General features: G+C 44.6%; 1 protein-coding gene across 6 annotated transcripts; it reads left to right on the top strand.

The window, feature by feature from the left end:
* Window positions 1-214: 214 nt before the first annotated feature.
* On the top strand, window positions 215-26,197 carry LOC140460296 (uncharacterized). Of its 6 annotated transcripts, XM_072554748.1 has the most exons (5): window positions 751-1,043; window positions 4,823-5,008; window positions 13,470-13,847; window positions 20,065-20,127; window positions 23,410-26,197. In XM_072554748.1, the coding sequence occupies exon 5, from the start codon at window positions 23,805-23,807 to the stop codon at window positions 24,978-24,980; it is 1,176 nt and encodes a 391-aa protein (XP_072410849.1). In that variant the 5' UTR covers window positions 751-1,043; window positions 4,823-5,008; window positions 13,470-13,847; window positions 20,065-20,127; window positions 23,410-23,804; the 3' UTR covers window positions 24,981-26,197. The 6 variants fall into 6 exon arrangements, with proteins under 6 accessions (XP_072410850.1, XP_072410849.1, XP_072410851.1 ...); XM_072554749.1 differs by lacking the exons at window positions 751-1,043; window positions 20,065-20,127 and adding an exon at window positions 215-341; XM_072554750.1 differs by lacking the exon at window positions 20,065-20,127 and having other exon boundaries at window positions 751-1,020.
* Window positions 26,198-26,486: the final 289 nt, after the last annotated feature.

Here is a 26,486-nt window from a genome sequence, read left to right as displayed (position 1 = left end):
TCCGCAAGTTGCAGGAAAACATGAACCTCTTCCCACACTCGGGCCAGCTGAAGGGTCTCTCCCCAGTGTGGACACACTGGTGCTTCAGCAGGGTGGAGGAATTGCTGAAGGCCTTCCCGCACTCAGGGCAGCAGAATGGCCTCCCCCTCCCCCACCCGTGTGGACCAGCTGGTGCTTCAGCAGTGTGGAGGAGCGGGTAAAGCACTTCCCACACTCGGGCAGGAGAACGTCTTCTCCCCGGTGTGAACGGACTGGTACCTCAGCAGGGCTGTGGAATTGCTGAAGGCCTTCCAGCACTTCGGGCAACTGAACGACATCTCCCCCATGTGGACCCACCAATGGTAGATTCACTTAGATATAACTGCGTCATTTTACATATTAAGATATCCCTTTGAATGTGCCCACATCCGTTTGAAATGTAATCTCGTTTATTTAAATCTATTTATTTGCAGAAATACCCGTTAAAATGTCCACGTCCGTTTAAAATGCAGATTGTTCCCTTTAGATATGACGCCGTTACGTTAGATGTCGGGATATCTGTTTAAGTTGAGCCGTGAGCTTTCCCAACGTAGACAGGGCTCCTCGAAACGTGGCAGTGTCCCCGCTGCAGCTGCAGAGTGAGACAGGAGAGTTTGTTTTTGTGAATGAGCAGTTGTAGCGCGAGGTGGCTGTTACTTGGTGACGGTGAGGCTCCCCGGCCCCGCCCACCCCCCTGAGCTGACGTCACGCGGGGGTGAAGGCGGTTGGGAGGAGAAGTCGCTCGAGCGGGGAAGGGGCGGCCGTTAGGAAAATGGCGCCGTGCGGCCCCGGGGCAGACACCCGTCACTGGGCACCGCCGCCTTCCTGGTGCAGCTGCTGTGTCACGGCCACACCGCCCGGCTGGACAGCAGGCAGGAGCCGGTGACCATTCTGGAGGCGGATGGGGTTAAGGGCCTGTTTGGGAACCCGTCGGCCGCCTGGGTGGTGGAGTTCTACTGGTCGTGGGGCGGCCCCTGTGTCAACTCTGGGGCCACCTGAAAGGTACTGGGCCCGGGAGGTGAAAGGTGAGGCAGGTTGGGGGGGGGGGGACGGAGGGGAAGGAATGTGGGGCCTGTCCTGTCATAGTCACATTTTACACTCACTTTACATCTGATTTTACTGGGGCTTGTGCTTCTTGTGCTTTTTACCCTCACTTTTTTATTAATCCTTGTGCTTTTTACCCTCTCTGTTACTAGTGCAATTCCTTAGACTAGTGTGTAAATACTAGTGGAGGAGATTATGCACCAGCATATGTTCCTCAGTCATTGAAGGGATAGGACCTGTGGAGAATGGTTAGTAAAGCATGTGGTGAGCTAAGCCTTGTTAACATGGATATAGTTTGTTGTTTGTCAAATTATACTTTTTATTATTTAGAGTCGTCAGAGATGTACAGCACAGAAACAGACACCTTTGGTCCAACCCGTCCATGCTGACCAGATATTCTAAATTAATCTCATCCCATTTGCCAGCACTTGGCTCATATTCCTCAACCCTTCCCATTCATCTACCCATCCAGATGCCTTTTTAAGTGCTGTAATTGTACCAGCCTCCACCACTTCCTCTGGCAGCCTGTTCCATACACACACCACCCCACCCTCTGCATGGAAATGTTGCCCCTTAAGTACCTTTTATATCTTTCCGCTCTCACCCGAAACCTATGCCCTCTAGTTCTGAACTTCACCCCTACACTGGGGAAAAGTCAAAAATGTTGAGCAGCCAGACAAGATGGAAAAGCAATAAAATATTATGCCGTATGGGGAAAACAATTGTGGCTCTACCCTTTTTTTTTCTCCTATTGGCATTTGGACACTTAATCTGTTAATAATACCAGCAGCGCCACTGAGCATATTGTGTGCGTTCCTGTGTCAAGAAGCACGGCACATGTTCACCAGTGTCACCAAAACATTGCACGTGTTCCTCACTGTCGGCAGAAAAAGTGTGAGACCTTCTTTTGATTGACCAAGAGTACGACACTCTCATTTCTCATCCCCTTTTCCATTTATTTTTCATTGTGAGGTTCAATTGTTGACTTGCTGCAACTGAAAGGAAAGGGAGTGAATCCAGGGAGGGACTTGGGAAAAGTTGGGCCAGGTCTGTGACTCAATTGACAAAATAGACATGCAGGAGGCTGAAAGAACGCAGCAAGCCAGGCAGCATCAGGAGGTCAAGTCAATGTTTTGGGTGTCACCCTTGTTGAGGACTGGGGATGGGTGTAGGGAGAGCTGCAGAACAAGGATGTACTGGGGGCAGGGTGGTGAATTGGGGATAGGTGGGGACAGGTAGAGGGTACAAACTGGTTGGTCACTGGTAGGAAGGAATCTGGTTGGTGGTGGCGGGGAGGGGCTAGGAAGGAATTGAAGGGGTGGCAAGGGAGGTTATTTGAAATTGGTGAACTCCAAATTGAGTCCACCAGGCTGTAGGCTGCCCAGGTGGAAGATGTGGTGTTCCTCCAATTTGCGGTTTGGATCATTGTGGTAATAGAGGAGGCCAAAGATGGTCATGTCAGAAATGGAGTGGGAAGGGGAATTAAAATGGGTGGCGACTGGGAGGTATGGTCAGCCTCTGCGGCCCCGGCTGCGGACTGTTCCCCAAGTTTATGCTCAGTTTCCCCAGTGTAGCAAAGACCACAATTGGCAAACACGTGGCCAAACTGAAGTTGGAGCTTTTGCTGTGTAAAAAAAAAAGCAGAAAGGAGGTGCATTGTTTAAATGTTGATGCACTGTTTTGGGATATGGAGAATGTGAGGACAGCAGTTGCTGGAGATCAGAGTTGAAAAGTGTGGTGCTGGAAAAGCACAGCAGGTCAGACTGCATTCCAGGAGCAGGAGAGTTGACATTTCAGGCATGAACCCTTCATCAGGAATGACGTGTGGATGTACAAAGTGGCCTCAGCATCCTTCCTCACCAGTCAATGCCAGTTGTCAGGTGCAGTGAGCAATGAGTAGTGCAAGTGGTATATTAGCAAGAGGAATGGAGTTCAGAAGTGGGGATTTCTTCCTGTAGTTAAGGGGTCATTGAATATATTCAAGGCTAAGTTCATGTGATTTTTCAACAACAAAGAATGTTGTTTATGGAGGGAAGGTGAGAAAATGTCTGGACATTCATTCCACACACAAACCACTCTGTTTTAAAAAAAAAATGCTGCTCCTCAAGTCTTTTTAAAATCTTTCTCCTCTCACCTTCAAAATTTGCTGCCTAATCTTAAAAACGCCACCCAAGGGCAATGACACCTGTGATTCACCTCCTCTGTCCCCCTCATGATTTTATACAACCTCTGTAGGGTTATGTCTCAACCTTCTGTGCTCCAGTGAGATAAGTCACAGTCTAACTACCAAGATGTAGGTAGATTAATACCCAGTTATGTGTTCAATGCTGGTGCAGGCTCGAGAGACCAAATGGTCTACTTCTGCTCCCAATTCTGACACTCTGTGCCCAGGACAGCAAAAGACCATCAGAAATAGGTGCAGAAATTAGGCTGTTCAGCCCAGCAGGTCTGTTCATACCACACAATCGTGGCTGATAAGTTTCTCAATCCCATTCTTTCACTTTCTCACTGTAACCCTCAATCCCCTTGATACTCAAGAACCTCAGTCTTAAATACCCTCAGTGACCTGGCCTCCATAGCTGTCGATGGTAATGAATTCCATAGATTCACCACTGTCTGGCTGAAGACGTTTCTCCGTCTCTGCATTCTAAAAGGTCTTTCCTTTACTCTAAGGCTGTGCCCTCAGCTCCTTGTCTCTCCTACCAATGGAAACATCTTCCCAATGTACACTTGTCCTGGCTGGTCAGTATTTTAACCCTTCAGAATGAGGTACAGCAGGGGTTCGGTTCAGCAAAGTGAAAACAGAGGGGGAGTGTGTGGTATGGAGATTTTCAGCTTCTAGGGAATGAGAGAGCAAAGAGAGTTTGCTATAAATTAGAATTTTTGGGATGGGCAACAAGCTGAGGAGTGTCAGATAGAATTTAATTTAGAGAAATGAGGTATAGCATTTTGGTTGAGCAATCCAGGCAGGACTGACAGTTAAGGGGAGTGTTGCTGAACAAAGAGACCTTGGAGTCGCAGGTAGATAGACTAGTGAAGAAGGTGTTTGGTATGATTTCCTTTATTGGTCAGAGCATTGAATAAAGGAGTTGTGAGGTCATATTGTGGCTGAATGTTGGTTAGGGCATTTTTGGAATACTACGTTAAGTTTTGCTCCCCCGATATAGGATAGAACTTATGAAACTTTGAAAGGGGTCGTGAGAATGTTTGTAAGGAAAACTTGTCCTTAAGCATTTAGACTAAAATGTAATGTTGAATTATAGAACATGTTTTCTCCACACTAGAAAATAGACAGGCAGGGAGGGTAAGGCAATTAAGAACATTTGCCTTAACATCAGTGAATTTGTATAAACACGATATTGAGTGATCACATTCACAGCTGTTCCTTTGTGAAATGAATGTGTTTGATTCTGACCTCAAAATGAAACTCGGTATCAATTACTTCTCTCCCGAATTATTGCCTTTCATTGTTATCTGTCTAGTTCAGAACATGCAGTGCTTTTGTAAAAAAAAAATTCATCTTAAGAAAGCTTGTTTGCGACAGCACTGCCTTTGTAAAAAAAACTTGTGTATAAAGATAGTATACAGAGTAGCCCGCCATGCTCTTGGAAGAAGAGCGATTGCTACTCTTCTGGGTTAATAGAATCCAGTTAGCTTGTCTTATAGGTATCAGTGTTATGTTGTAACGGTGATGGTATTAATGAAGGGGATAATTTAAAATTAAACTAAAGTGTCTGTAAGAGTTTTATTTTTATTCCAGACTTCCAAAGAGTACGATCTCCGGGAATGAACCAAGATAGGCTGACAGGTCTGAGTCCACAAGGGACTCCTTGGACTGTCTCAATTTGGCGCTGCAAGCAGGGTTCCAACAAGGGCTACGTTTGAGTGAAATTGGAAAAGAGGAGTTCCATCGAAGGGTTGGACTCAAGACCAATGGGCCCATAAGGTAAAGTTGTATCTTGATTACTCTCTGTCTACATCTGTGTGGTGTTTCCCCCGTTTCACTCTCTCGGTGCCCTGACGGAACCCTAAATGAAATCGTTTAAATAGGACTTAAAAATAGAAACTGTCAGGATTTTACAATGTTGAGAATGTTTTGCAGAAATCTTTAGTCTTGTTGTTCATTGTCGGGTTGTTGATTCGTGAAAGTTTTAAGGCGAGATTATCTTCTCTGTTATATCTGTTCAACTTGGCTTGTCTTGGTTTGCTGTTTTGGCTTGTTTGTTAGTTATGGTTTTGTTCTGTTGGGTGTTCTTCGTTTATGTAATATAGAGGGTGGATGCTGCTTTTGTCATGTATATATTAAAAAAAAGCTGACCAGTGATACAATTCTTGCATACTTGGTTAAGCAACTATGTGCCACATCCAGGATTTATGAGACATCTGGAATGTGAGTGCCTCATTTCTCTTAAAACGATCATGTGTATGTACAAGAAAGCACCCATGTGAGACAGACAGAGACTCAGCACTGATTCCCTGCAGCTTGCAGAAAGTTTAATCCTGTGAGATTTGGTTTGGATGCACATTTGCTTGTTGACGAATGAATGCTTGTGTTTGTATTTTGTGGGGTTGGAGCCCTTGTTGATCAGTAGTTTTGTGAAGATTTAAAGTAGGTAGGATAACTGAGTGTGCTCCTAGATAAGATTGAAGACAAATGTCCCCTAACAGAAATAATAAGTCTGTATTATTAATTATGAGAAACAATTAAGGAGAATATCAGCTGCAGATGCTCAACAGAATAAGTATTGGTCTCTAGGACGCGCACATGATTTAACTCTATTCACTAAAAGTGAACAAGGGATTTGGGAAAAAAGAGAGGGAAGTAAGCAGAAAGAAGTCTTATCAGAATAGAAGAGGGTAACTCGGGAACAAATGGGAAAAATCATCATGGAGACAAAACTGTATTAAAGGGGGAGTTAGTCCATTAACTGAGGAAGGATGTGAACTAAATTGGACAGAACTAAAACATAAATGTGAAGCACATGATTTAGAAGCAGAATTGGAATAGGCAAGGGAGAAAATTTTTTAAAACGCCAAGATTCAGAATCTACGTTGAAACGTCAAGGGCACCAAAGGAAAAGGAAACTGGTGAATAAACAACAGACTGCAATTGCAGCTGCACGGGACGAAGCTGACAAGGACTGTTCCTTATACCCCACCCTCCCCTCTTCCAAAGACCCATTACTAAAGAATCCTGATCTGTTTATAGATGGTGGGTGGGATACTGATTCGGAGGAGGAAATATTTTATGCCTCTAATCCTGTCAGCTGACCACCTCCGGTTCCCTGCCTGAACCCCCCACCCCCCTTACTCTGATGACGAACGTGCCAAGGCTCTTGCCCTTCCCCCAGTTGTTCTGCCGAATGAGAATTCGGATTACCACAAACCCGGTGCCTACTATACTAGGAGTCAATTAAAATTAAAATCTGGAAGAAACACTGATGAGACTCCTTTTGATTTCCACTGCCCCAAAACTAATAAGTCCCAAAGACACCGATGATTTGCAATCAAAGTCTCGGGACCTTAATATCAGACCTTGCACTCACCATGATGTGGGAGGGCAAAAAAGAAATTTCCCGAATAGAAGAGGTTCCTAACCCACAGGCTCTGAATCTGGAACAAGCCCAATTTATGGATCTTTATCAACCATGGAAACCTCATGACTCTCAAGCATTATCAATAAGGCTACAGATTATGGAAGGAATCCTGAGGGATCTGTTAATTACATTAATAGGACCAAGACCATTTCTAACGCTGCCTCCCAAGACCGAATTCACCTCAGAATGCAGCTTTTCGCCTGAAAAATGGGGCGAGTTCTGAGAAATTTTACACGGTAATAATCATACCCAGCCTGTAGTCCGGCACCCGGCTGAAACTATCAGATTGGATTATTACCTGTCTCCACCAAGCAGTGCATCGTGTAGTTGATGTGGGTAAAGTCTTAACATGTAAACCCAGCTCGGGCGAAGAGGCTGAGGAGTTCCTTACCCGTTTTAAGGAATGCTATGGCGCTTCCTCTGATGACACTAACTACCTACAAGGGTGATCATCCCAATTTAATGCCATATGTATGACTCTTACCTGATCAGGTACAGAAAGCTATTAAAACCCACAATATCCACTGGCAACATGCTGAGGTTGCACAATTTAGCCGAGAGGTTTGTTACTTCTGAGAACTAAAGGATCCCAAGAGTAAGGCTACCATCGGCATGATCAAGACAGAACTTGTCCAAACTACGGTGGCTAATGTTCAACCCAGGATTCAAAGTAGACCTTTCCGTCTGCAAGGTCAGTCAAGCTAGCAAGTGAAACCCTCATACTATCGTCCAGTATGGCAGGACTGTAGAAATGGTACTGTGTATTCACAACATCCCAATGGACCTTGTGGTCCTCCTATGTATCCTTCCCCAACAATCCATAATGCCCCTATACATCCTCTCATTACTCTTCACTGCCTCCCCCACCCCCTAGAGTCCCCCAACAACTACACCTTTGTTTCAATTGCAGTGAACTAGGACATTGGTCCAATAACTGCCCTTTCCATAGCAGTCCCTGGTTCATCACCGCAGTAAAAACAACAGACAATCTCCTGGTCTCCCTCCCCAGTAACCTCAGCAGGTTGCCCCTTTTACGACACAAAACCCTTGTCAAAACTGACTCCCGGATATAAGGCAGCTTCCTGTTTTGAATTTTCCCATACTTACCGCTAGCCCAGAGGATGGACCTATGCTAATTCTTAACCGTAATGGCCACGATATTGAATTTATGTTTGACGCAGGAGCCACTGTTTCATCACTTCCCGTCCATCTTGCTAATGCTTTTGATTTTCAAATCTTGGACGATGATGAAATCCTGCAATGTTTTGATGGTTCCTCTAATACATGTGCATACGTTGTCCCTCTGACAGTGGTGTGGAAAAATTGTGTCACGCTCCCTTTTTGCTTTGTTGTTACTAATGGATTACGTATCCCTCTACTTGCTAGAGATCTCCTCTGTCCTCTAAATATTACTATTAAATGTCATGATAATGGTATCCTGATTCAGGATCCACCTCATTTTGTTCAATGCATCAACACCAAAGCAAAGCCGCCTCGATGGTGGTCATTTGATTTGGATCCTTATGCTTTCGATTGTATTTTACATAATGTCCCTCACCCCCACATTACTTTAGCTTGTGACTCATCCAGGAATGATCTCAGGCTTGAACACATACTATAATCCCTGACTGGGCACTACTCCGCACACTTGGGTGATTGGTGAGATCAGATCACCAGCTGGTGGCGTTCTTTTCGTGTCAGTTCCTCTTCATAGCTGGAAAACTGGCCCTCTCGTTTTCCCCTGTGCCACCACTCACTTGAACCCAGAACATAAAGACTAAGAAGTAGGTTTTGACGCTAAGACTCTTTTTTTGACCATGCTGATCAAACTTGCCATGAAATTCAGCTGCTCACTGAGATATCAATCCTATTTTGTGCACAGCCTTAGTCGATTCATGGCAGCCTTCATCATTATCATGCCCACCCTCACCTGCAGGACATAGTATATCCTGGAGTCTGGGTGGACTCTAAAACACAAGTGGGCCTTGCTAAGGTCCCACCCATCTCCATTCTGATCAAACCTAATTCTGTCCTCCTGTCTATACTTCAATACCCCCTGAAACCAGAAGGTGAAGCTGGCATTCAACCTGTCATTGATTCATTTCTACAGCAAGGCCTTCTAGTCCCATGCCATTCTTCTGTCAATACACCTACCTTTCCAATCCCTAAACCGGGATATCCTGAATGTTGTTCATGACCTTCGTGAAGTAAATTAAAATCATTTGAGGCTCAATCCTCCAGTTGTCAGTCCTGCTACTGTCCTTAGCCAAGTTCCAGTTGATGCCAAACTCTTCACTATCGTTGACCTCCAACATGCATTCTTTTGTCTTCCTTTGCATCCAGATAGCCCATTACACTTTTGCCTTCTTTTAAGGGCCACCAATATATGTGGACTTGCCTATCTCAAGGGTTTATCCAGTCGCCGACACCTTTTCAGAGACTCTTCACACCCAGCTTGAATTATTTGAATTTCCTGGAGTCACTACCCTAGTTCAATACATCGATGATCTCCTCGCTAGCCCTGACAAAAGTGTCCAATCACACTGACTCCACTACCTTTCTCAACCATCCACATCAATGTGGCTATATTGTACCCCCCCAGCAAAGTTAACTTCTTTCTGATTAGTCTTAAGTTCCTAGGTACTCTCATTTCTGAATTCGATCGGTGCTTGACACCTGACCGTATTGATCCTATTCTTTGTATTGCCCCTCCAACCACTCCTAAATAGATACGGTAGTTTCTTGACCTCATCAATTATTGCCGACAATGGAGTCCTAATTGTGCCCTTCTGACCCAAACATGATCTCCCCTGTCCTCGTCTAATGAGCCTTAACGGTATGAACTCACCCCATAACAACTACATGTCTTTACGAAGCTTAAAACTACCCTCTCTTCAGCACCCACGCTAGGCCGACGTTTGTATGACTGCCACTTTCATCTTTATGTTGCCATCCTTGATACCTGTGCTTCAGCTGTTCTCAACCAGCAACATGGCTCCTCTTGGCTCCCTATTGCCTATTTTTCTACTAAGCTTGACCCCGTTGCTCAAGGTATGCCTTCCTGCACCCAGATTCTCTCTGCCATCCATACTATGGTAGTGGCTGCCTCTAATATAACTTTACATCAAAATGTAGAAGTCTGTACCTCGCATTCTGCAGTATTCTTGCTGATTTCTAAATATACTGAACACCTTGTTATGGTTCGTCTCAGTCGCTGTGAGATTTCATTACTTCTGAATCCATTTCTCTCCTGAAAGTACTGCTCGAACATTAACCCCCTACATTCCTGCAGGAAGAACCGCTTGAACTGCCTGATCCTCACCATGATTGTGTTCTCAGAAATGAACTTGTTTCTAAACCATGTCCTGATCTTACGGACGACACAGATGTGATCAACAAAACGGGTCAAGATGCAGGGAAGATACCTGCCCAACTGTTGTCTGATTCATATGGATGGAAGTTTACTTGTTGGCTATGATCGCTGTGTGGATGGATCGTGTGGATTGTACTGATAGTCCTTGGTCTCATCCTAGGAATATACACTGTCGTCCGCTTATGCGTGAAATGGACTGTACATTGTTTTTCACCTAAGCCAAAGAAGTGTCTGCTTAAATGACCCTTGTCTACCCCTCTACCTCCATGCCTGAACTTCCATGCTGAAATCCAGTATCTTTCAGCCTCTGCCCCTCTGGATGATGACCTGGCAGAGGAGGCACTTGACTTATTTGAAAATACAAATTGACTGAATGGACTAATGATAGTTATAAGCCAAGTAGTTGTCATGAAATAACAAAAGGAGGGAATAAGAAAGTCTATAGCCATAAAACTTGTCTTTAAACATTTAAACTAAAATATAATGTTGAATTATAGAGCACATTTGCTGCACACTAGAAAATAGACAGGCAGGGAGGCTTGGTAAAAGGGGAGAACTCAAGGTATGCAGAAGATAACCAAGTGATAACAGGATACCCTAAGGCAATTAAGTACATTTGCCTTAACAGTGAATCTGTGAAAACAGGACACAGTGATAACATTCATGGCTGTTCCCTTGTGAAATTAATGACAGCGTTTGATTTTGACCCCAAAATGAAACTTGGTACTGTCAAAAGCCTTGTATTTGACAGTCAGGTCCTGTTAATTATAATAGATTCTTATCACCCTTTGCAAGCTAGACAAACAGAGGGAAAAACATCTTTGCTGTTACAAGTCCCTGACTTGAGAGTTCAAATGGACGAGAGAGAGAGAAACCATTATAGTGCTGGGGCTCCCGAAGCTATTAAAAAATTACCTGCTTTGGATTGAACATAATTGCATTTTTGACACTTTATGATGGTATTGAGTAGCCATTACCGGTTATTAAATATGAACTCTGTAAAAGGTAATGTTGACGAAGCTTTAATTTACTTGCTGTTCTTGCAGACCACTCTACAGACCTTTCAGACTACCCCACTGTCAATTCCAACTAATCAGATCTTATGTCTTATTTGAATCACAACCCTGAAAAGAGAGCATGTTTAATTCAAAGACTAATGAATCAGTTTAAATGCAACCTTTTGGTAACATCTCAGCCTCAGGTACAGTATGATTCAGTGCCGAAAAAGCAGGAGTCTGCTCCTAGCTTAGAAATTATTCTCGGCCTAACATTGAAGAGATTCAGGCACAATGTGTCAGGAAGCCATTTTATAGTCAAAAGTTTGCCCTCCTGCTAAAAAGCCGTTTTGGAAAACAGTTGTATCTGACTTGTGACCTGTGCAAGGTTAGGAACTCTCCAATTAGCTCAGACTGGTACCTCTTTATGTTAGGAGTTTATCTCGCTAGCAGGCACCTAACCCGGCTGGATATGTTTTTCCCACCTAATGAATGGCTTAGGGCCTGTAGGAGTGATTAGTCAAGCGTTCGGAGACCTGTCAATTAACTTTTCTTCCTTACGAATTAAGAACATGCAATGTTTTTGTAAACCTTTGTGAAAAGGAAACCGCTTTGTAGCAATACATCAGAGTAACCTGCCAGGGTACTTGAAGAGTTAGGTCCCCTACTCTCCTAGGTTACTAGAACCTAGCTAGTTTAGCTTATCGGTATCAGTGGAGCTATTGGTAAATAAAGGGGTTCACAAAAATTAAACTAAACTGCGTGTAAGAGGATTTTCTTTTATTCCAGACTCTCAGAGTATGAACTCCGGGGCGAATCGTGAGAGACTGCAGGTCTGACTCCACAAAGGATTCCCTGGCCGTCTCAAATCCCTACTTTAACACTCCAACTCATCCATGTTGACCAGTTAGCCTAAACAGTCTAGTCCCATTTGCTAGCACTCGGCCCATATCCCTCTAAACCCTTCCATCCAGATTCCATTCAAATGTTGTAATTATACCAGCTTTCCTCAAGCAGCTAATTCCATACCCACACCACCCTTTGCATGAAAAAGTTGTCCCTTAAGTCCCTTTTATTTCTTTGCCCTCTCACCCTAAATATATGCCATCAAGTTCTAGACTCCCCCCAACTCAGGGAAAAGACCTTGTCTGTTTATCCTATCAATGTCCCTCATGATTTTATAAACCTCTATAAGGTCACCTCTCAGCCTCCAACCCTCCAGGGAAGACAGCACCAACCTATTCAGCTTCTCCCAATAGCTCAAATCCTCCAACCCTGGCAACGTCCTTCTAAATCTTTTCTGAACCCGTTCAGGTTTAGCAACAAACTTCTGACAGGAAGGAGACCAGACCTGCACATAATATTCCAAAAGTGGTCTTACCAAAGCCCTGTACAGCTGCAACATCACCTCCCAACTTCAATACTTGATACTCTGACCAATAAAGGAAAGCATTCCCAACGCCGCCTTCGTTATCCTATCTATCTGTGACTCCACTTTCAAGGAGCTCTGAACCTGCACTCCAAGGTCTCTTTGTTCAGCAACACTCCCTTGGATCTTACCATTAAGTGTATAAGTCCTCCTCTGATATGCTTTTCCAAAATGCAGTGCCTCATATGTATCTAAATTAAACTCCACCCTGTTATCCTCTGAGCTAAGCATCTTCACTGTCCACTACACTTCTAATTTTGGTGTCATCTGCAAACTTAGTAACTATACCTCATTTATTGACATCCACAGCATTTATATCAATGATGAAAAGTAGCGGACTCAGCACCCATACTTGTGGTATACTACTGATCACAGGCCTCCAGTCTGAAAAGCAACTCTCTACCACCACCAACCTGTGAGCTGGTTCCGCATCCAAATGGCTAGTTCTCCCTGTATTCCATGGTACTAACCTTGCGAACCTGTCTCCCTTGGGGAATCTTTTCAAATGCCATACTAAAGTCTATATAGTACCCTGGCACGTAGGCCGTCAGGCCCAGGGGACTTGTCTGCCCTCAATCCTAATAGTTTGCTGTGTACCTTTTCCCTCTCAACGTTGATTGTTTAAGTTCTATCCTTTCTATCACCTCTGACTTACCCGTTCCAATAGGAATGGCACTATTGTCCTCCAGCTTGAAAACTGAGGAAAAGGATTGACTTAGCATCTCTGCCATTTCAGTGTTCCTCCTATTAACTCACCGATTTCATCTTCCAAGGGGCCTTAGCTACTCTGTTCCCTTTTGCATACCAACAGAAGCTTTTGCTATTCTTTTTGATATTTTGCGCTCGGTTTCTTTCGTAATTTATCTTTATTCATTTTTTTTAGTATCCCTTCGTTTACGTTTGCAAGTTTTCCAATGTTTTAGCCTTCGAGGTCTGGAATAACATTTCGGAAAAGACTGAAATTTTTTTTTAAAACTACGTCGTTAAAACTTAAAGAAAACCCCACCTTTCAGGTGGCTGGTGAGGGGAGCAGGGAACACATTCGCCCCGCCCCCATTGTCTCCGATTGGTTGGCTGCCTCGTCGAACCGCGCCCACTACACGCGGGGTGACGTCACGGTCTGGTCACCCAGCCCCTTATGAGCTGGCGCATGTGCAGTGTAGGCCATATAGTGGGACAAAGGCAGTGTTACTGAGTGTGGGAGAGGAATGGCGCCGGCGGCTTAAGGAACAAGAACAGGACCCGCTGGAAAAGCTGAGCAGCCCTGGCTGCATGTGTCAAGAGAATCCGAGGAAACGTTACGGGTCCAGTGATCCTCCTTCAGAACAGAAACCGGTTTCGGAAACATCCCGGAGAGGTCGCCAGGCCTGAGCGCCCGGGGAGAGGAGACAGTGAGTACCTACTTCGACACTGTCCTATTTCCCCCTAGTCCAGGAACTCCCCACATACGTTCGAGACACCACCCACACCCTCCACCTCCTCCAAGACTTCCGCTTCCCCAGCCCCCAACGCCTCATCTTCACCATGGATACCCAATCCCTCTACACCTCCATCCGCCATGACCAGGACCTCCAAGCCCTCCATTTCTTCCTCTCCCGACGTCCCCAACAGTACCCTTCCACCGACACACGCATTCATCTGGCCGAACTTGTCCTCACCCTTAACAATTTCTCCTTCGAATCCTCCCACTTCCTCCAGACCAAAGGGACAACCATGGGCACCCATGAAGGCCCCAGCTATGCCTGTCTCTTTATTGGCTACGTAGAATAGTCCATCTTCAGTAATTAAACCGGCACCACTCCCCACCTCTTCCTCTGCTACATTCATGACTGCATTGGTGCTATCTTGTGCTCCTGTGAGGAGGTTGAGCAAACTTCACCGACACATTCCACCCTGACCTTAAATTTACCTGGACCATCTGACACCTCTCTCCCCTTCCTGGACCCCTCCATCTCCATTAATAACGACCGCCTTGACACTGGCATTTTATAAACCCACTGACTCCCACAGCTACCAGGATTACACCTCTTCCCACCCTACCTCCTGCAAAAATGCCATCCCGTATTCCCAATTCCTTCGCCTCTGCCGTATCTGCTCCCAGGAGGATCAGTTCCACCACAGAACACACCAGATGGCCTCCTTCAGATACCACAATTTCCCTTCCCACGTGGTTAAAGATGCCCTCCAACCTATCTTGTCCACATCCCGCACCTCCGCCCTCAGACCCAACCCCTCCAACTGTAACAAGATCAGAACATCCCTGGTGCTCACCTTCCACCCTACCAACCTTCACATGAACCAAATCATCCGCTGACATTTCCGCCACCTCCAAACAGACCCCACCACCAGGGATATATTTCCCTCCCCATCCCTTTCCACCTTCCGCAAAGACCGTTCCCTCTGTGACTACCTGGTCAGGTCCATGCCCCCCTACAACCCACCGTCCCACCCTAGCACCTTCTCCTGCCACTGCAGGAATTGCAAAACCTGCGCCCACACCTCCTCCCTCACCTTCATCCAAGGCCCTAAACGAGCCTTCCACACCCATCAAAGTTTTAGCTGCCCATCCGCCAATATCATTGTATTGTTTCCATTGCTCCAAATGCGGTCTCCTGTCCATTGGGGAGACTGGACGCCTCCTAGCAGAACGCTTTAGGGAACACCTCTGGGACACCTACACCAATCAACCACACCGCCCTGTGGCTCAACATTTCAACTCCCCCTCCCACTCTGCCGAGGCCATGGAGGTCCTGGGCCTCCTTCACTGCTGCTTCCTCATCACCAGACGCCTGGAGGAAGAACACCTCATCTTCCGCCTCAGAACACTTCAACCCCAGGGCATTAATGTGGACTTCAACAATTTCCTAATTTCCCCTTCCCCCACCTCACCTCAGTTCCAAACTTCCAGCTCAGCACTGTCCCCATGACTTGTCCTACCTGCCTATCTTCTTTTCCACCTATCTTCTTTTCCACCTATCCACTCCACCACCCCTCCCCCCCCATACCTATCACCTTCTTCCCAACCCCACTCACCTATTGTACTCTCTGCTACTTTCTCCCCATCCCACCCTCCTCACATCTATCTCTCCACACTGTAGGTACCCTGTTTCTATTCCTGATGAAGGGCTTTTGCCCAAAATGTCGATTTTACTGCTCCTCGGATGCTGCCTGAACTGCTGTGCTTTTCCAGCACCAGTCTAATCTAGACTGGTTACCAGCATCTGCAGTCATTGTTTTTACAGAGAGGAGACAGTGAAACAGGGGAGGATTGGAAACCGTGGGAGGTGGGAGGAGGGAGACTGGGGAGTTTATAAACTCCAAGGGGAGGTCTGAGGCCGCGCATAAAAGCTCCACAGGCCCAGTGTTTACTTTGTTTGGGAAGGACCTCTGGGGGCAACCGGTCGCCATATTCGTGAGGGCAAGACGCATGTTGTCTTGGGGCGGGGAGCGCGAGCATCCATCTTGGTGAGGGCACCATCAACTGTCATTTCTGGGTGAGAATTCCAACTTTGTGGCAGCCTTTGTATCAACTAGAATTTTCTAATTCTGGATGTAAGTTTGCTCGCTGAGCTGGAAGGTCATTTTCAGATGTTTCATCACCATACTAGGTAACATTATCAGTGAGTCGAGTGAAGCGCTGGTATTATGTCCTGCTTTCTATTTATGTCTTTTGGTTTCTTAGGGTGGGTGATATCATTTCCGTTCTTTTTCTCAGAGCATGGTAGATGGGGTCCAAATCAATAGATTTCCAGTTGGAATGACATGTTCCAAGGAATTCTTGTGTGTGTTTCTGGTTGGCTTATAGGACAGTGGCTTGTCATAGGATGGATGTATGGTCCCAGTCAACATGGTATCCTCCTTTGTCTGTGTGTAAAGATACTAGTGGTAGTGGATCATGTATTTTTGTGGCTAGTTGATGTTCATATATCCTGGTGGCTAGTTTTATACCTGTTTGTCAGATGTAGTGTTTGTTACAGTCATAGAATCCCTATGTGTGGAAATATGCCCTTCGGGCCAACAGCTCCATACTGACCCTGTAGAGAGTATGCCAGCCAAGCCCATTCCTCTACAATTACGCCTGACTTATGTACCACTATGGGCAATTTTAGCATGGCCAATTCACTTAGCCTGTGTATCTTTGGATTGTGGGAGGAAACCGGAGCATCCGGAGGAAACCAACACAGACACTGGGAGATTGTGCACACTCCATACAGACAGTCGCCCCAGGATGGGATTGAACCCGGGTCCCTGGTGCTGTGAGGCAGCAGTGCTAACCACTGAGCCACCGTGCCGCCCCCTTATATTTCAACAGTCTTTCAACTTTAAACACATTCATCACAGTCTTCCCAGAAGATTAGACTGTTCTCTCTCATTAGAGATGGCTGGTGGTGGTTTATCTTGAGGGTCACCACACCTCAGCTGAGGGGAAAGGCCGAGAAGGAGATCCTCACATTTCTCCAACTTGGTTGATACATAATGTGAAGCACCTTGGTATACTCTTGTTGAAATGTTATCATCAGTATTAGCTGTTGTTGTTGCTGTCATTTATTGGCAAGACTCATGTCAAGTGAAACAATTTCAGCAAGAAATTGGCATCTGGCAGAGCTCCCCCACCCAATGCCAAAAAAGTGAATGTTTTTATTGGTGAAAAAAAATTGGCAAAGAAAAAAAAATTCAAGTGTCATGTACCTTTTGAAAGAGTGGAAGGGTTGATTTTTCAAAATAAATGAAGACAACATTTCTGAAGTGGAGCAACAAACTAAATTAACAACGCAGTTTCTTTTCACATAACTGCACGACTGCAAATGTCTGTATTATGGGAAAATGTTATGTACTAAAATATGTTCTTATTTTGTAAAGAGTCAGGTCAATAGGTTTAATTTTGTCAACAGTGATCAATAAGATCTTGGTTTTATACAGCATCTATGTGAGATACACTGGTAATTAATATTTGATCGAGTAAGTCTCCACTGACCACCACAAGAACAAAGTTTTTCCCTGTCTGAACTGTCAGAAAAGATGTGCTTTCTTCACAAATTTTGACTTCTTGATGTGTTTGTATGTCTTGCAATATTTGATTTTAAAATATGTAATTTACAGTGAAAATGAATTGTTTGTGCTTTTTAATGTTGATTTTAAGGTACGCTGATAAGAAACTATGTATGCATTTAGGCCGTCTAAAAATAGAATGCTTTTCATACTGTGCAAACAAAACACAATTTGGGAAGTGATGGTTGTTCCCTATCTCAAAGCCAATATTAATAATACCTGTGGGGTCAACACATGCAACCACTTCCTTTCACTTTTTTTGGAAATCATTGGGAATTTAACACATTACACTACTGCAGCAGAATCTGAGCACGTTACATCGGGCTTCCCATCAGGATGCTGTAACAAACCTCAACCTAATTTGGGGTGTTGGGGAAAGTGCAAAATAAATGAATCACTAGTATATACCCTGTGGTTAAAGAGCGCTACAACAGTATTGTGCAGACATGTCAGCTGTCATGGTGAGACCTAACTTTACTCTGCGACACCTTGATTGGCTTGAGTTGTCGCTGACTGCATGTAAAATGAAACATTATGGAGTAAAGACATTTTTGCGACTGAAAATGTTTTATTTGGCCTTCAGCAGTCACACCTACACTTTTACCATATATTTTGCTGCTTATTTTGATTTAACTTGATGATATGTAACCTCAGTTGCTAAACAACTCTCAGTGGAGCCTCAAGCGTTATTTGAGATCCAACACAAAAGCCAACTTCTTCCAAATACAAAATGTTGCTGAGTACAAAGAAAAATCATATAAAAGCTTTTATCAACTCCCAGATCGATTTACCGCAAGAAATAGCAGTATTGGCCATTCTGCTCCACCATTCAGTGAGATCATGTCTGATCTGATAACCCTCAATTCTATTTTCCTGTCTTTTCCCCAAAACCCTTGATTTTCCTTTGACACCTTCAATTTTTCAGAAGTTTAACTTATCTAGAACTTTGAAGACTGAGACACTTGGACACACAATACCAACATCAATCCTTGTTAATTATTAGTCCTTGCTTCTGTACCATAGAAAATTGTTTTCTGGATCCTTGTTTGAGTCTACAAACTGCTCAATAAGCTCAAACAACCCTCTTCTGCTCTTCTAATGAGCCAATATCTCTGACAACTCCATTTCAATAAAACTGGAAAAGCTTCTATCACTTTTGGTTGTAGACAATAGGGCCAGGATTAAAGATGATTCTCATTTTCCTAAATACTTGGAATAGGTTCAATTGATTTTAAACAAACAAGTTTTGACACATGTTCGGGTTCGTTTGAGAAGTTTAGCAGAATTGTTTTTCTCAGATGGGACAATGAAACTTCTTTAGATTCTTTCCACTATTGGAGGTCGACCTCCAGTTCTTTTTCTTAGCACATTATAATGATCTTCTGAACTAGTTTTATTTCATTATATCCATCCCTTCAAACAAACCAATTCTTCCCATAAATAAATTCATCCATCTCCAGCACATTCTAGGTGATATTTTTCCTTAAATTCCATTAAAATGTCCTATCTCTTTCCTTAAATCTATGTCCCCTAGTTGCTGAAGCCGTCCACCAAGGGGAAAAGTTTCTTCCTATCTAGATCCTAAGTGTCTTATTTGTACACTCCAAACAGGTCCTCACCCAGCTTTCTCTGCAAGGAAAATACCTTCAGCCGATCTAATCACCCTCATAGCTGAAACCCACCAACATGCACCACCCTGAGTTAGTATTCCCTTCTGCACCCTTTCTAGTGCCATCACATCCTGCTAATAATGTGACGACCAGATCCACTACTCCAGCTGTGGCCCAACTAATGTCTTGTACAGTTCCATCACGATCTCCTGGCTCTCGTGTTCAATGCATTAACTATTAAGGGCAAGTATTTCATATGCCGCCTTAATCATTTCATCCACATGTCCCGTTGCCTTCAAGAATCTATGAACATATGTACCTGACTCTGATCTTCAGTACATTCTAAGTTCTTGTGATTTAACATGTTGATCCTCCTGAAATGTATCATCTCAATCTTTTCAGGATTGAACTCCATCTGTCATTGTTCTGCTCATCTGACCAACCCATCTTTATTATCCTGTAGTCTAAAACTTTCCTCCTTGCCATATATTAGTGTGGGTTCTGAATTTCTTTTGGGCCTGATTTATTTAGGTTGCATTGTGTTTATTTTGTGGGCATATTTTTAGAATATTGGGAGGATACTTTGATCCAGCATCTGTTTATACCCAAAGAAGAAACTCAAACCAGATTTTTTTTTTATCCAATGTTTTCCCTGGTAACATTTTCACAATGACTTCAATTTCTGCAACACCCTTAGCTTAACTTAAGCTATCTTCAAATCAAGACATTACTGAATGGAGATCATAACTTCTTGTACTACTAAATCTGTCTCAAGCAATGCTGCAAATTAGGTAACCTTGCATTATTATTTTGTAACCTTGCTCAAAACCTTTTCTTAAAAGTGACTGGATGAAGATTGAAGTTGACTGAACTGCTTTCTTCATTTTATAATATTGCCAAAAAAAGTAAATGTTCCAGCATATGCAATCTTTTTCTTTCTCTAAAATAGGTCATGAGGTGAAAGGGAATAATGGACAAAGCAATGAAAACAATGCTGACTCTAATTCAGCAAGTATGTTCTTTTCAATAAGTTTAATTCAATATTTACATTAAAGTTATGTGAGTGACACAAATAACAATACTTTAAGGCTGTTACTTAAGTTTAGAAATTCAATCACACTCTGTGTAGATGGCTTAAAATCATTATATCAAAAGCTTAAAGCGCTTGAATAAAACACGAAACCTCAGTTATGTTTATTTCCCCAAACTGGGTTATCAAGTAAAAGGGAAGTATTATTGGAGATTTGATAACAGCGGGCAAAATGGCAACGCTAATTTCGCAAGTATGCAAGGTTTAAGCTTAAAATGCATGGCAGGTTTATTTATCCAAGAAATAAACACCTTTACTCTCTCTAATATTAGCTCCAATTATCAATATTTGATATGAAATTAGAAGATCGAGCTTGAGAAATCTACAACATATTGCCACACGCTTGCCATAAATACGACAGGAACACAGTAAAAGTAGTGAAAATTAAGTCAGATCTTTGTGGTTACAGATCCATAAGATACAGAAGCAGAATCAGTCCATTCGACTTGTTGAGTCTGCTCCACGATTCGATCATGGCCAATGTTTCTCAATCCCATTCTCCTGCCTCCTCCCTGTAACCCTTGATTCCCTTACTAATCAAGAGGCTATCTTTATCTGTTTTAAAAGCACTCAGTTACTTGCCTCATTTCAGTGGCAATGAGTTCCACAGAGTCACCTCTTTCTGACTGAAAAAAATCTTTATCTCATCCCAGCATTTCTTGCTACAGAGAACTATGAGGGCAGAGTCAATGTCTATACTTCCTTGCATGGTAATTTGTAAATAACATTTGTTTTTTCAGGTTCATTAGCTGCTGCTTAAGTGTGTTGGTAGGTTTGTGGGCTACCATGATGCTGAGAGGTTTGAGTTGTCTGGACATCATTTCACAGATGTCTTTGATGTAAGGTAATGTGGCTCGGGTTTCTGCACGTGTGTCTGCTTGTTTGAGTTTGTTGTTGAGAAATCAGCAGACAGGGTTTATTGGGTACCCGTTCTTCTTGAATATGTTGTATAAGTATTTATCTTCTGCTCTTTGTAGTTCCTGGGTGGTGCACTGTGTAGTGGCTCATTGAAATAGTGTCCTGATGCAGATTTGTTTGGGATGATTTGCTTCTGCATTAGGTACTTGGGTCTGTGTGTGTTGTTTTCCTGTAAATGTTAGTCTGAAGTTCCCTATTGACTGTTTGCTCTACTGACATCTTGGAATTGCACTTTGTCGTTGTTCTCCTCTTTAGTGAATTTTATGCCAGTAAGGATATTGTTGATGGTGTTGTAGGTTTCCCCAAATGTGTTTCATTTTGTGATGACAAAGGTGTCATCACTGTTGCGGACCCAAAGTTTGGGTTGGAGCGTTGGGAGGGCTGTTTGTTCGAGTCTCTGCATTATTGTTTCTGATAGTATCCTTGATATTGGTGGTTTCATGGGTGTTCTGTTGATTTGTTTGTAGGGCTTGTTATTGAATGTGAAGTGGGTGATAAGATACGGGTCCACAAGCTTGACAATGTTATCTTTGCTGATGAAGTTGGTGCTGTTTGGTGTTTGTGTCTTTGGTAGTTCTTGTAGTGTAGTCAGTGTGTCTTTGGCCACGTTGATGATAATGGATGTGAACGGGGCTGTTATATCAAAAGACAGCATTACTTCATCCTCTTCTATCTTGGTGTCTTTGGTGTTCAGGAATTCTTGGGTGGAGTGAATGGAGTGGCATGAATCTTCTACTCAGTGTTTTAGTCTTCAGTGGAGTTCTTTGACTAGTCTGTATACTGGTGTTCCAGATAGTGAGACTATGGGCCTGAGGGGTGCTCCTGGTTTGAAGAGGAAGGGCACAACAACAAAGTGCCATTCCTAGATGTCACAGTAGAGTGAACAGTCAATGGGGAACTTCAAACTAGTGTCTACAAGAAACAATACACACAAACCAAATACCTAACTACAGAAGCAATCATCACAACACCCACAAACGAAGCTGCATCAGGAGATTATTTAGTGAGCCATCACCCTTTGCAGCCCAGAGGAACTGCGAAGAGCAGAAGAGAAATACGTATATGTACTCAAGAAGTACGGATCCCCAATAAACCCAGTCCGCCAATTTCTCATTGCTTCCAAGCTGACCCTCAAATTTGGTTTGTCCCTGCATTCTTTCCTGGTTGTCTTTTGTGGGATTTGAAAACTTTTTCCCAATCCTCTGACTGAGGATAAGAGTTGGGAAGTTGTGTTGTGGCTGATAGGACATTGGGTAGACCACTTTTGGAATATTGTGTGCAGTTCTGGTCTCCCTCCTATCAGAATCTTGTTGTGAAACTTGAAAGGGTTCAGAACACATTTAAAAGGATGTTGCCAGGGTTTGAGCTGAATGGGCTGGGCTGTTTTTCCTCGTGCACCAGAGGCTGAGGGGTGACTGAGAGTCATTAAGAAAATCATGAGAGGCATGGATAGGGTAAATAGACAAGGACATTTCCCTGGGGTGAGGGAGTCCAGAACTAGAGGGTAATAGGTTTAGGGTGGAGGAGGGCAAGATTTAAGAGTCTTAAGGAGTAACCTTTTCATGCAGAGGGTGGTGTGTGTAAGGAATGAGCTGCCAGAGGAAGTGGTGGTTGTTGATACAGCTATGACATTTAAAAGGCACCTGGATAGGTATATGAATAGGAAAGGTTTAGAGGGATATGGGCCAAGTGCTGGCAAATGGGACTAGATTAGGCTAGGATATCTGGTTGGCCCGAAGGGGCTGTTTCTGTGCTGTAGATCTAACTCTGGCTTGCCACTATCGTTTGCCATGTCTGTGTGTTCAGTTTCTCTCTGGTTGTCTGTGTCAATGCCTTGATGTCTCATTCCACCCACCACATATCACCACCACCCCCACCCACCATAGGGACGATAACCAATTCATGTCTGTTTATTTATCAAGAAGCTGTATTGCAGGTTCAACCTGAATTTACACTTCTTTTGCTCCCAAAATCAGACTTGCTCACTCTCAGCAATATCCCAATATCCTGAAAGATATTAACTTTCACATGGTGTTATCCAAAATTCGAAGATGTCAGTCCTGACGTTTTTGCTTTTTCTGTCCCTGTAAGATCCTGAATCAGCACCTTCAGGACAATTCGTTTGAGTGGAGTGAGAATAGAGGAAGAGAGAGAGAGAGAGAGAGTGGGATGCTTTCAATTTTGTGGAACAGCATAAGAAAAAAATGTTCTGCAGAAACTGGAGTAGCTTGTTCTGAATTTCTACCCTGGACTGACCATGATGACTTTTGTAATCTCTTTTTCCAGAGTATTTGAAGATCTGAAGACTGAAGTTTAAAAATCAACAGATGAAGGGCCTATGCCTGAATCGTCGATTCTCCTGCACTTTGGAAGCTGTCTGACCTGCCATGCTGTTCCAACACCTCACTTTTCAACTCCTCTCCAGTGTCTGCAGTCCCCACTTTCACATCAATGTCTGACAGTCACTCAATCCATCGGGACCTCAACGATTTTCAACTATGATTCTGTGAGAAGGAGCAAAACATTTTGGTTCCTGTTTCAGACCATTTTCAGCATTAGTGGGACTGAATGAGAGTCTCTTCTGTTACAGCGCACTGTGTGTAAAGCCTGAAACAGTTATACGGCCAGGAAAGAGGAATTTACTGTGGGCAGGGGCCGTACACGCGGCTGTAGCTGCGGCCATGGTGAAACCAGAGGAATCCCACACCGTGGAGAAACCGTGGAAGTGTTGTGACTGCGGGAGAGGCTTCCATGCCCCATCTGTCCTGGAGATTCATCGGCGAAGTCACACTGGGGAAAGGCCATTCTCCTGCCCCGAGTGCGGGAAAGGCTTTACCTGCTCCTCCCACCTGCTGGACCACCGCCGAGTCCACACCAGAGAGAAGCCATTCTCCTGCCCTGAGTGTGGGAAGGGCTTCACCTACTCCTCCCACCTGCTGGCCCACCAGCGCGTCCACGCCGGGGAGAGGCCCTTCCCCTGCTCAGAGTGTGGGAAGGCCTTCAGCAAATCCTCGGACCTGCTGAAGCACCAACGGGTCCACAGAGGGGAGAGGCCATTCAGTTGCCCTGAGTGCAGGAAGGCCTTCAGTGATTCCTCTACCCTGCAGAGACACCAGTGGGTCCACACCGGGGAAAGGCCGTTCTCCTGTCCTGAGGGCAGGAAGGGCTTTACCCGCTCTTCTGCTCTGCTGACCCATCTGCGGGTCCACACGGGTGAGAAGCCCTTCAGCTGCCCCGAGTGTGGGATGGCCTTCAGCAGGTCTTCCCACCTGCTGAGGCACCAGCGGGTCCACACTGGGGAGAGGCCATTCTCCTGCCTCCAGTGTGGAAAGTGCTTTACCCAGCCCTCCAACCTGCTGACCCACCAGCGGATCCACACCTGTGAGAAACCGTTCTCCTGCCCCAAGTGCGGGAAGGGCTTTGCTGTTTCCTCTAACCTCGTGGCCCACCTGCGGGTCCACACAGGGGAGAGGCCATTCAGTTGTCCAGAGTGCAGGAAGGCCTTCAGCAATTCCTCTGCCCTGCTTAGGCACCAGCGCGTCCACACCGGAGAGAAGCCATTCTCCTGCCCCGAGTGCGGGAAGGGCTTTACCCGCTCCTCCACACTGATGACCCACCGGCGGGTCCACACGGGGGAGAGGCCATTCAGCTGCCCCGTGTGCAGGAAGGACTTCAGTGATTCCTCTGCCCTGCTGAAGCACCAGCGAGTCCACACTGGGGAGAGGCCCTTCAGCTGCCCTGAGTGCGGGAAGAGGTTTACATTTTCCCGCAACTTGCGGAAGCACCAGCGGGGGCACCAGCACTCACAACAATCAGATTCTGCCGCTGGTGCTGCCATGATTCCTCCCCAGGACTGATTCTCCTGACAGTGGGTGCAGTGTGAGAGTTGGTGCACTCTTTGTTTTCCGTTGGACTGCAACCCCACGGTGGCTCAGGGGTGGCATGGTGACTCAGTGATTAGCACTGCTGCCTCATGGCACCAGGAACCAAGGATCAATTCCACCCTTGGGGTGACTGTCTGTGGAGTTTGTGGAGGGTAGGAGAATGGATGAGATAAGAAACCACTGCCTTTCTTGAGACAAGTCTCCCGGAGAGAACTTGCTGACTGATTTGATTGTCTGATCTATTGATCCTCACAGTGCCCCATTGCCCTCTGTTATCTGGAGGAGGTCCACACAGATGTACCAAAGCCCCTCTTTGGACTGTGGAAGGAAACCTGTGCAGACAGGAAAAACATGCAAACTCCACACAGACACCGTTAACTGAGGCTGGAATTGAACCTGGGTCCCTTGCGCTGTGAGGTAGCAATGCTAAGCAGTGTGCCACCCCAATATGTTATAAAATTGGAATAAACACACTAAATTGGAAATGTGACCATACCAAGAACTTCCTGTAAATGTTTGGAAACAAAAGTCCAGCGGAATTGTCTTTGGGGCGGATCCAAAACTTACTTCGTTAATGTTGAAAATACTTTGACCTCTGGAACTGTCTGCCAGAGAGTGTGTTGGAGTCAGATTCGATTATGGCGTTCAAAATAGAGGTGGATCATTAAACTGAAAAGGAAAGCAATTGCAGTGTTCAGTGAAGATTAGTGCAAGGTACTGTAGTGGACGTCAGAATGAGTTTCCTGGTTGGGGCTGTTCCTGTTACCATTTCAGGTTGCTAACTTTTCATTAGTATCCTGCACATGTTGGGAATTTTTCTCCTCTCTAGTATCTACTTGAGTGACTAGTGATAAATCTAGTTTATTAATTGTTCCTATGATATCTCATGAGAGGGTTTATGATATTAGAACATAGAAGAATACAGCGCAGTACAGGCCCTTCAGCCCTCGATGTTGCGCCGATCAAAGCCCACCTAACCTACACTAACCCACTATCCTCCATATACCTATCCAATGCCCGCTTAAATACCCATAAAGAGGGAGAGTCCACTACTGCTACTGGCAGGGCTGTATAGTGCTGTATAAATTGTTGTGGGTCACAATGTTTTTCCTCCACTTGGACACAAACTGTTCACCTTAAATATTTGTTTTTTAAATGATGGAAATAAAATTAATGTTTGGAAAACACAACTTGCTGTGTGGTAAGATCATCAGAAATAGGAATGGGAGTAAGTAATTGACCGTTGAGATGCTCTGTCTTTCATTTATCTAAATTCTCTTTCCTGTACTTGTTTTCTCATGACTTCATCTGCTGAAGTGACTACACTCCAAAAGCTTGTGATTTCAACATAAGAGCATACGAACTCGGAGCAAGAGTCGGCCTTCCGGCCCTTAAAATCATGACTAATCTTTTCGTGGACTATGCTCCACTTACCTGCGTTTTCACCATATCCCTTACGTTTTTGAAAAATAAAAGAAT

The sequence above is a fragment of the Chiloscyllium punctatum genome, chromosome 36, assembly GCF_047496795.1.
Source record: "Chiloscyllium punctatum isolate Juve2018m chromosome 36, sChiPun1.3, whole genome shotgun sequence".
NCBI lineage: Eukaryota > Metazoa > Chordata > Chondrichthyes > Orectolobiformes > Hemiscylliidae > Chiloscyllium > Chiloscyllium punctatum.
This window is presented reverse-complemented; position numbering and strand designations above follow the sequence as displayed.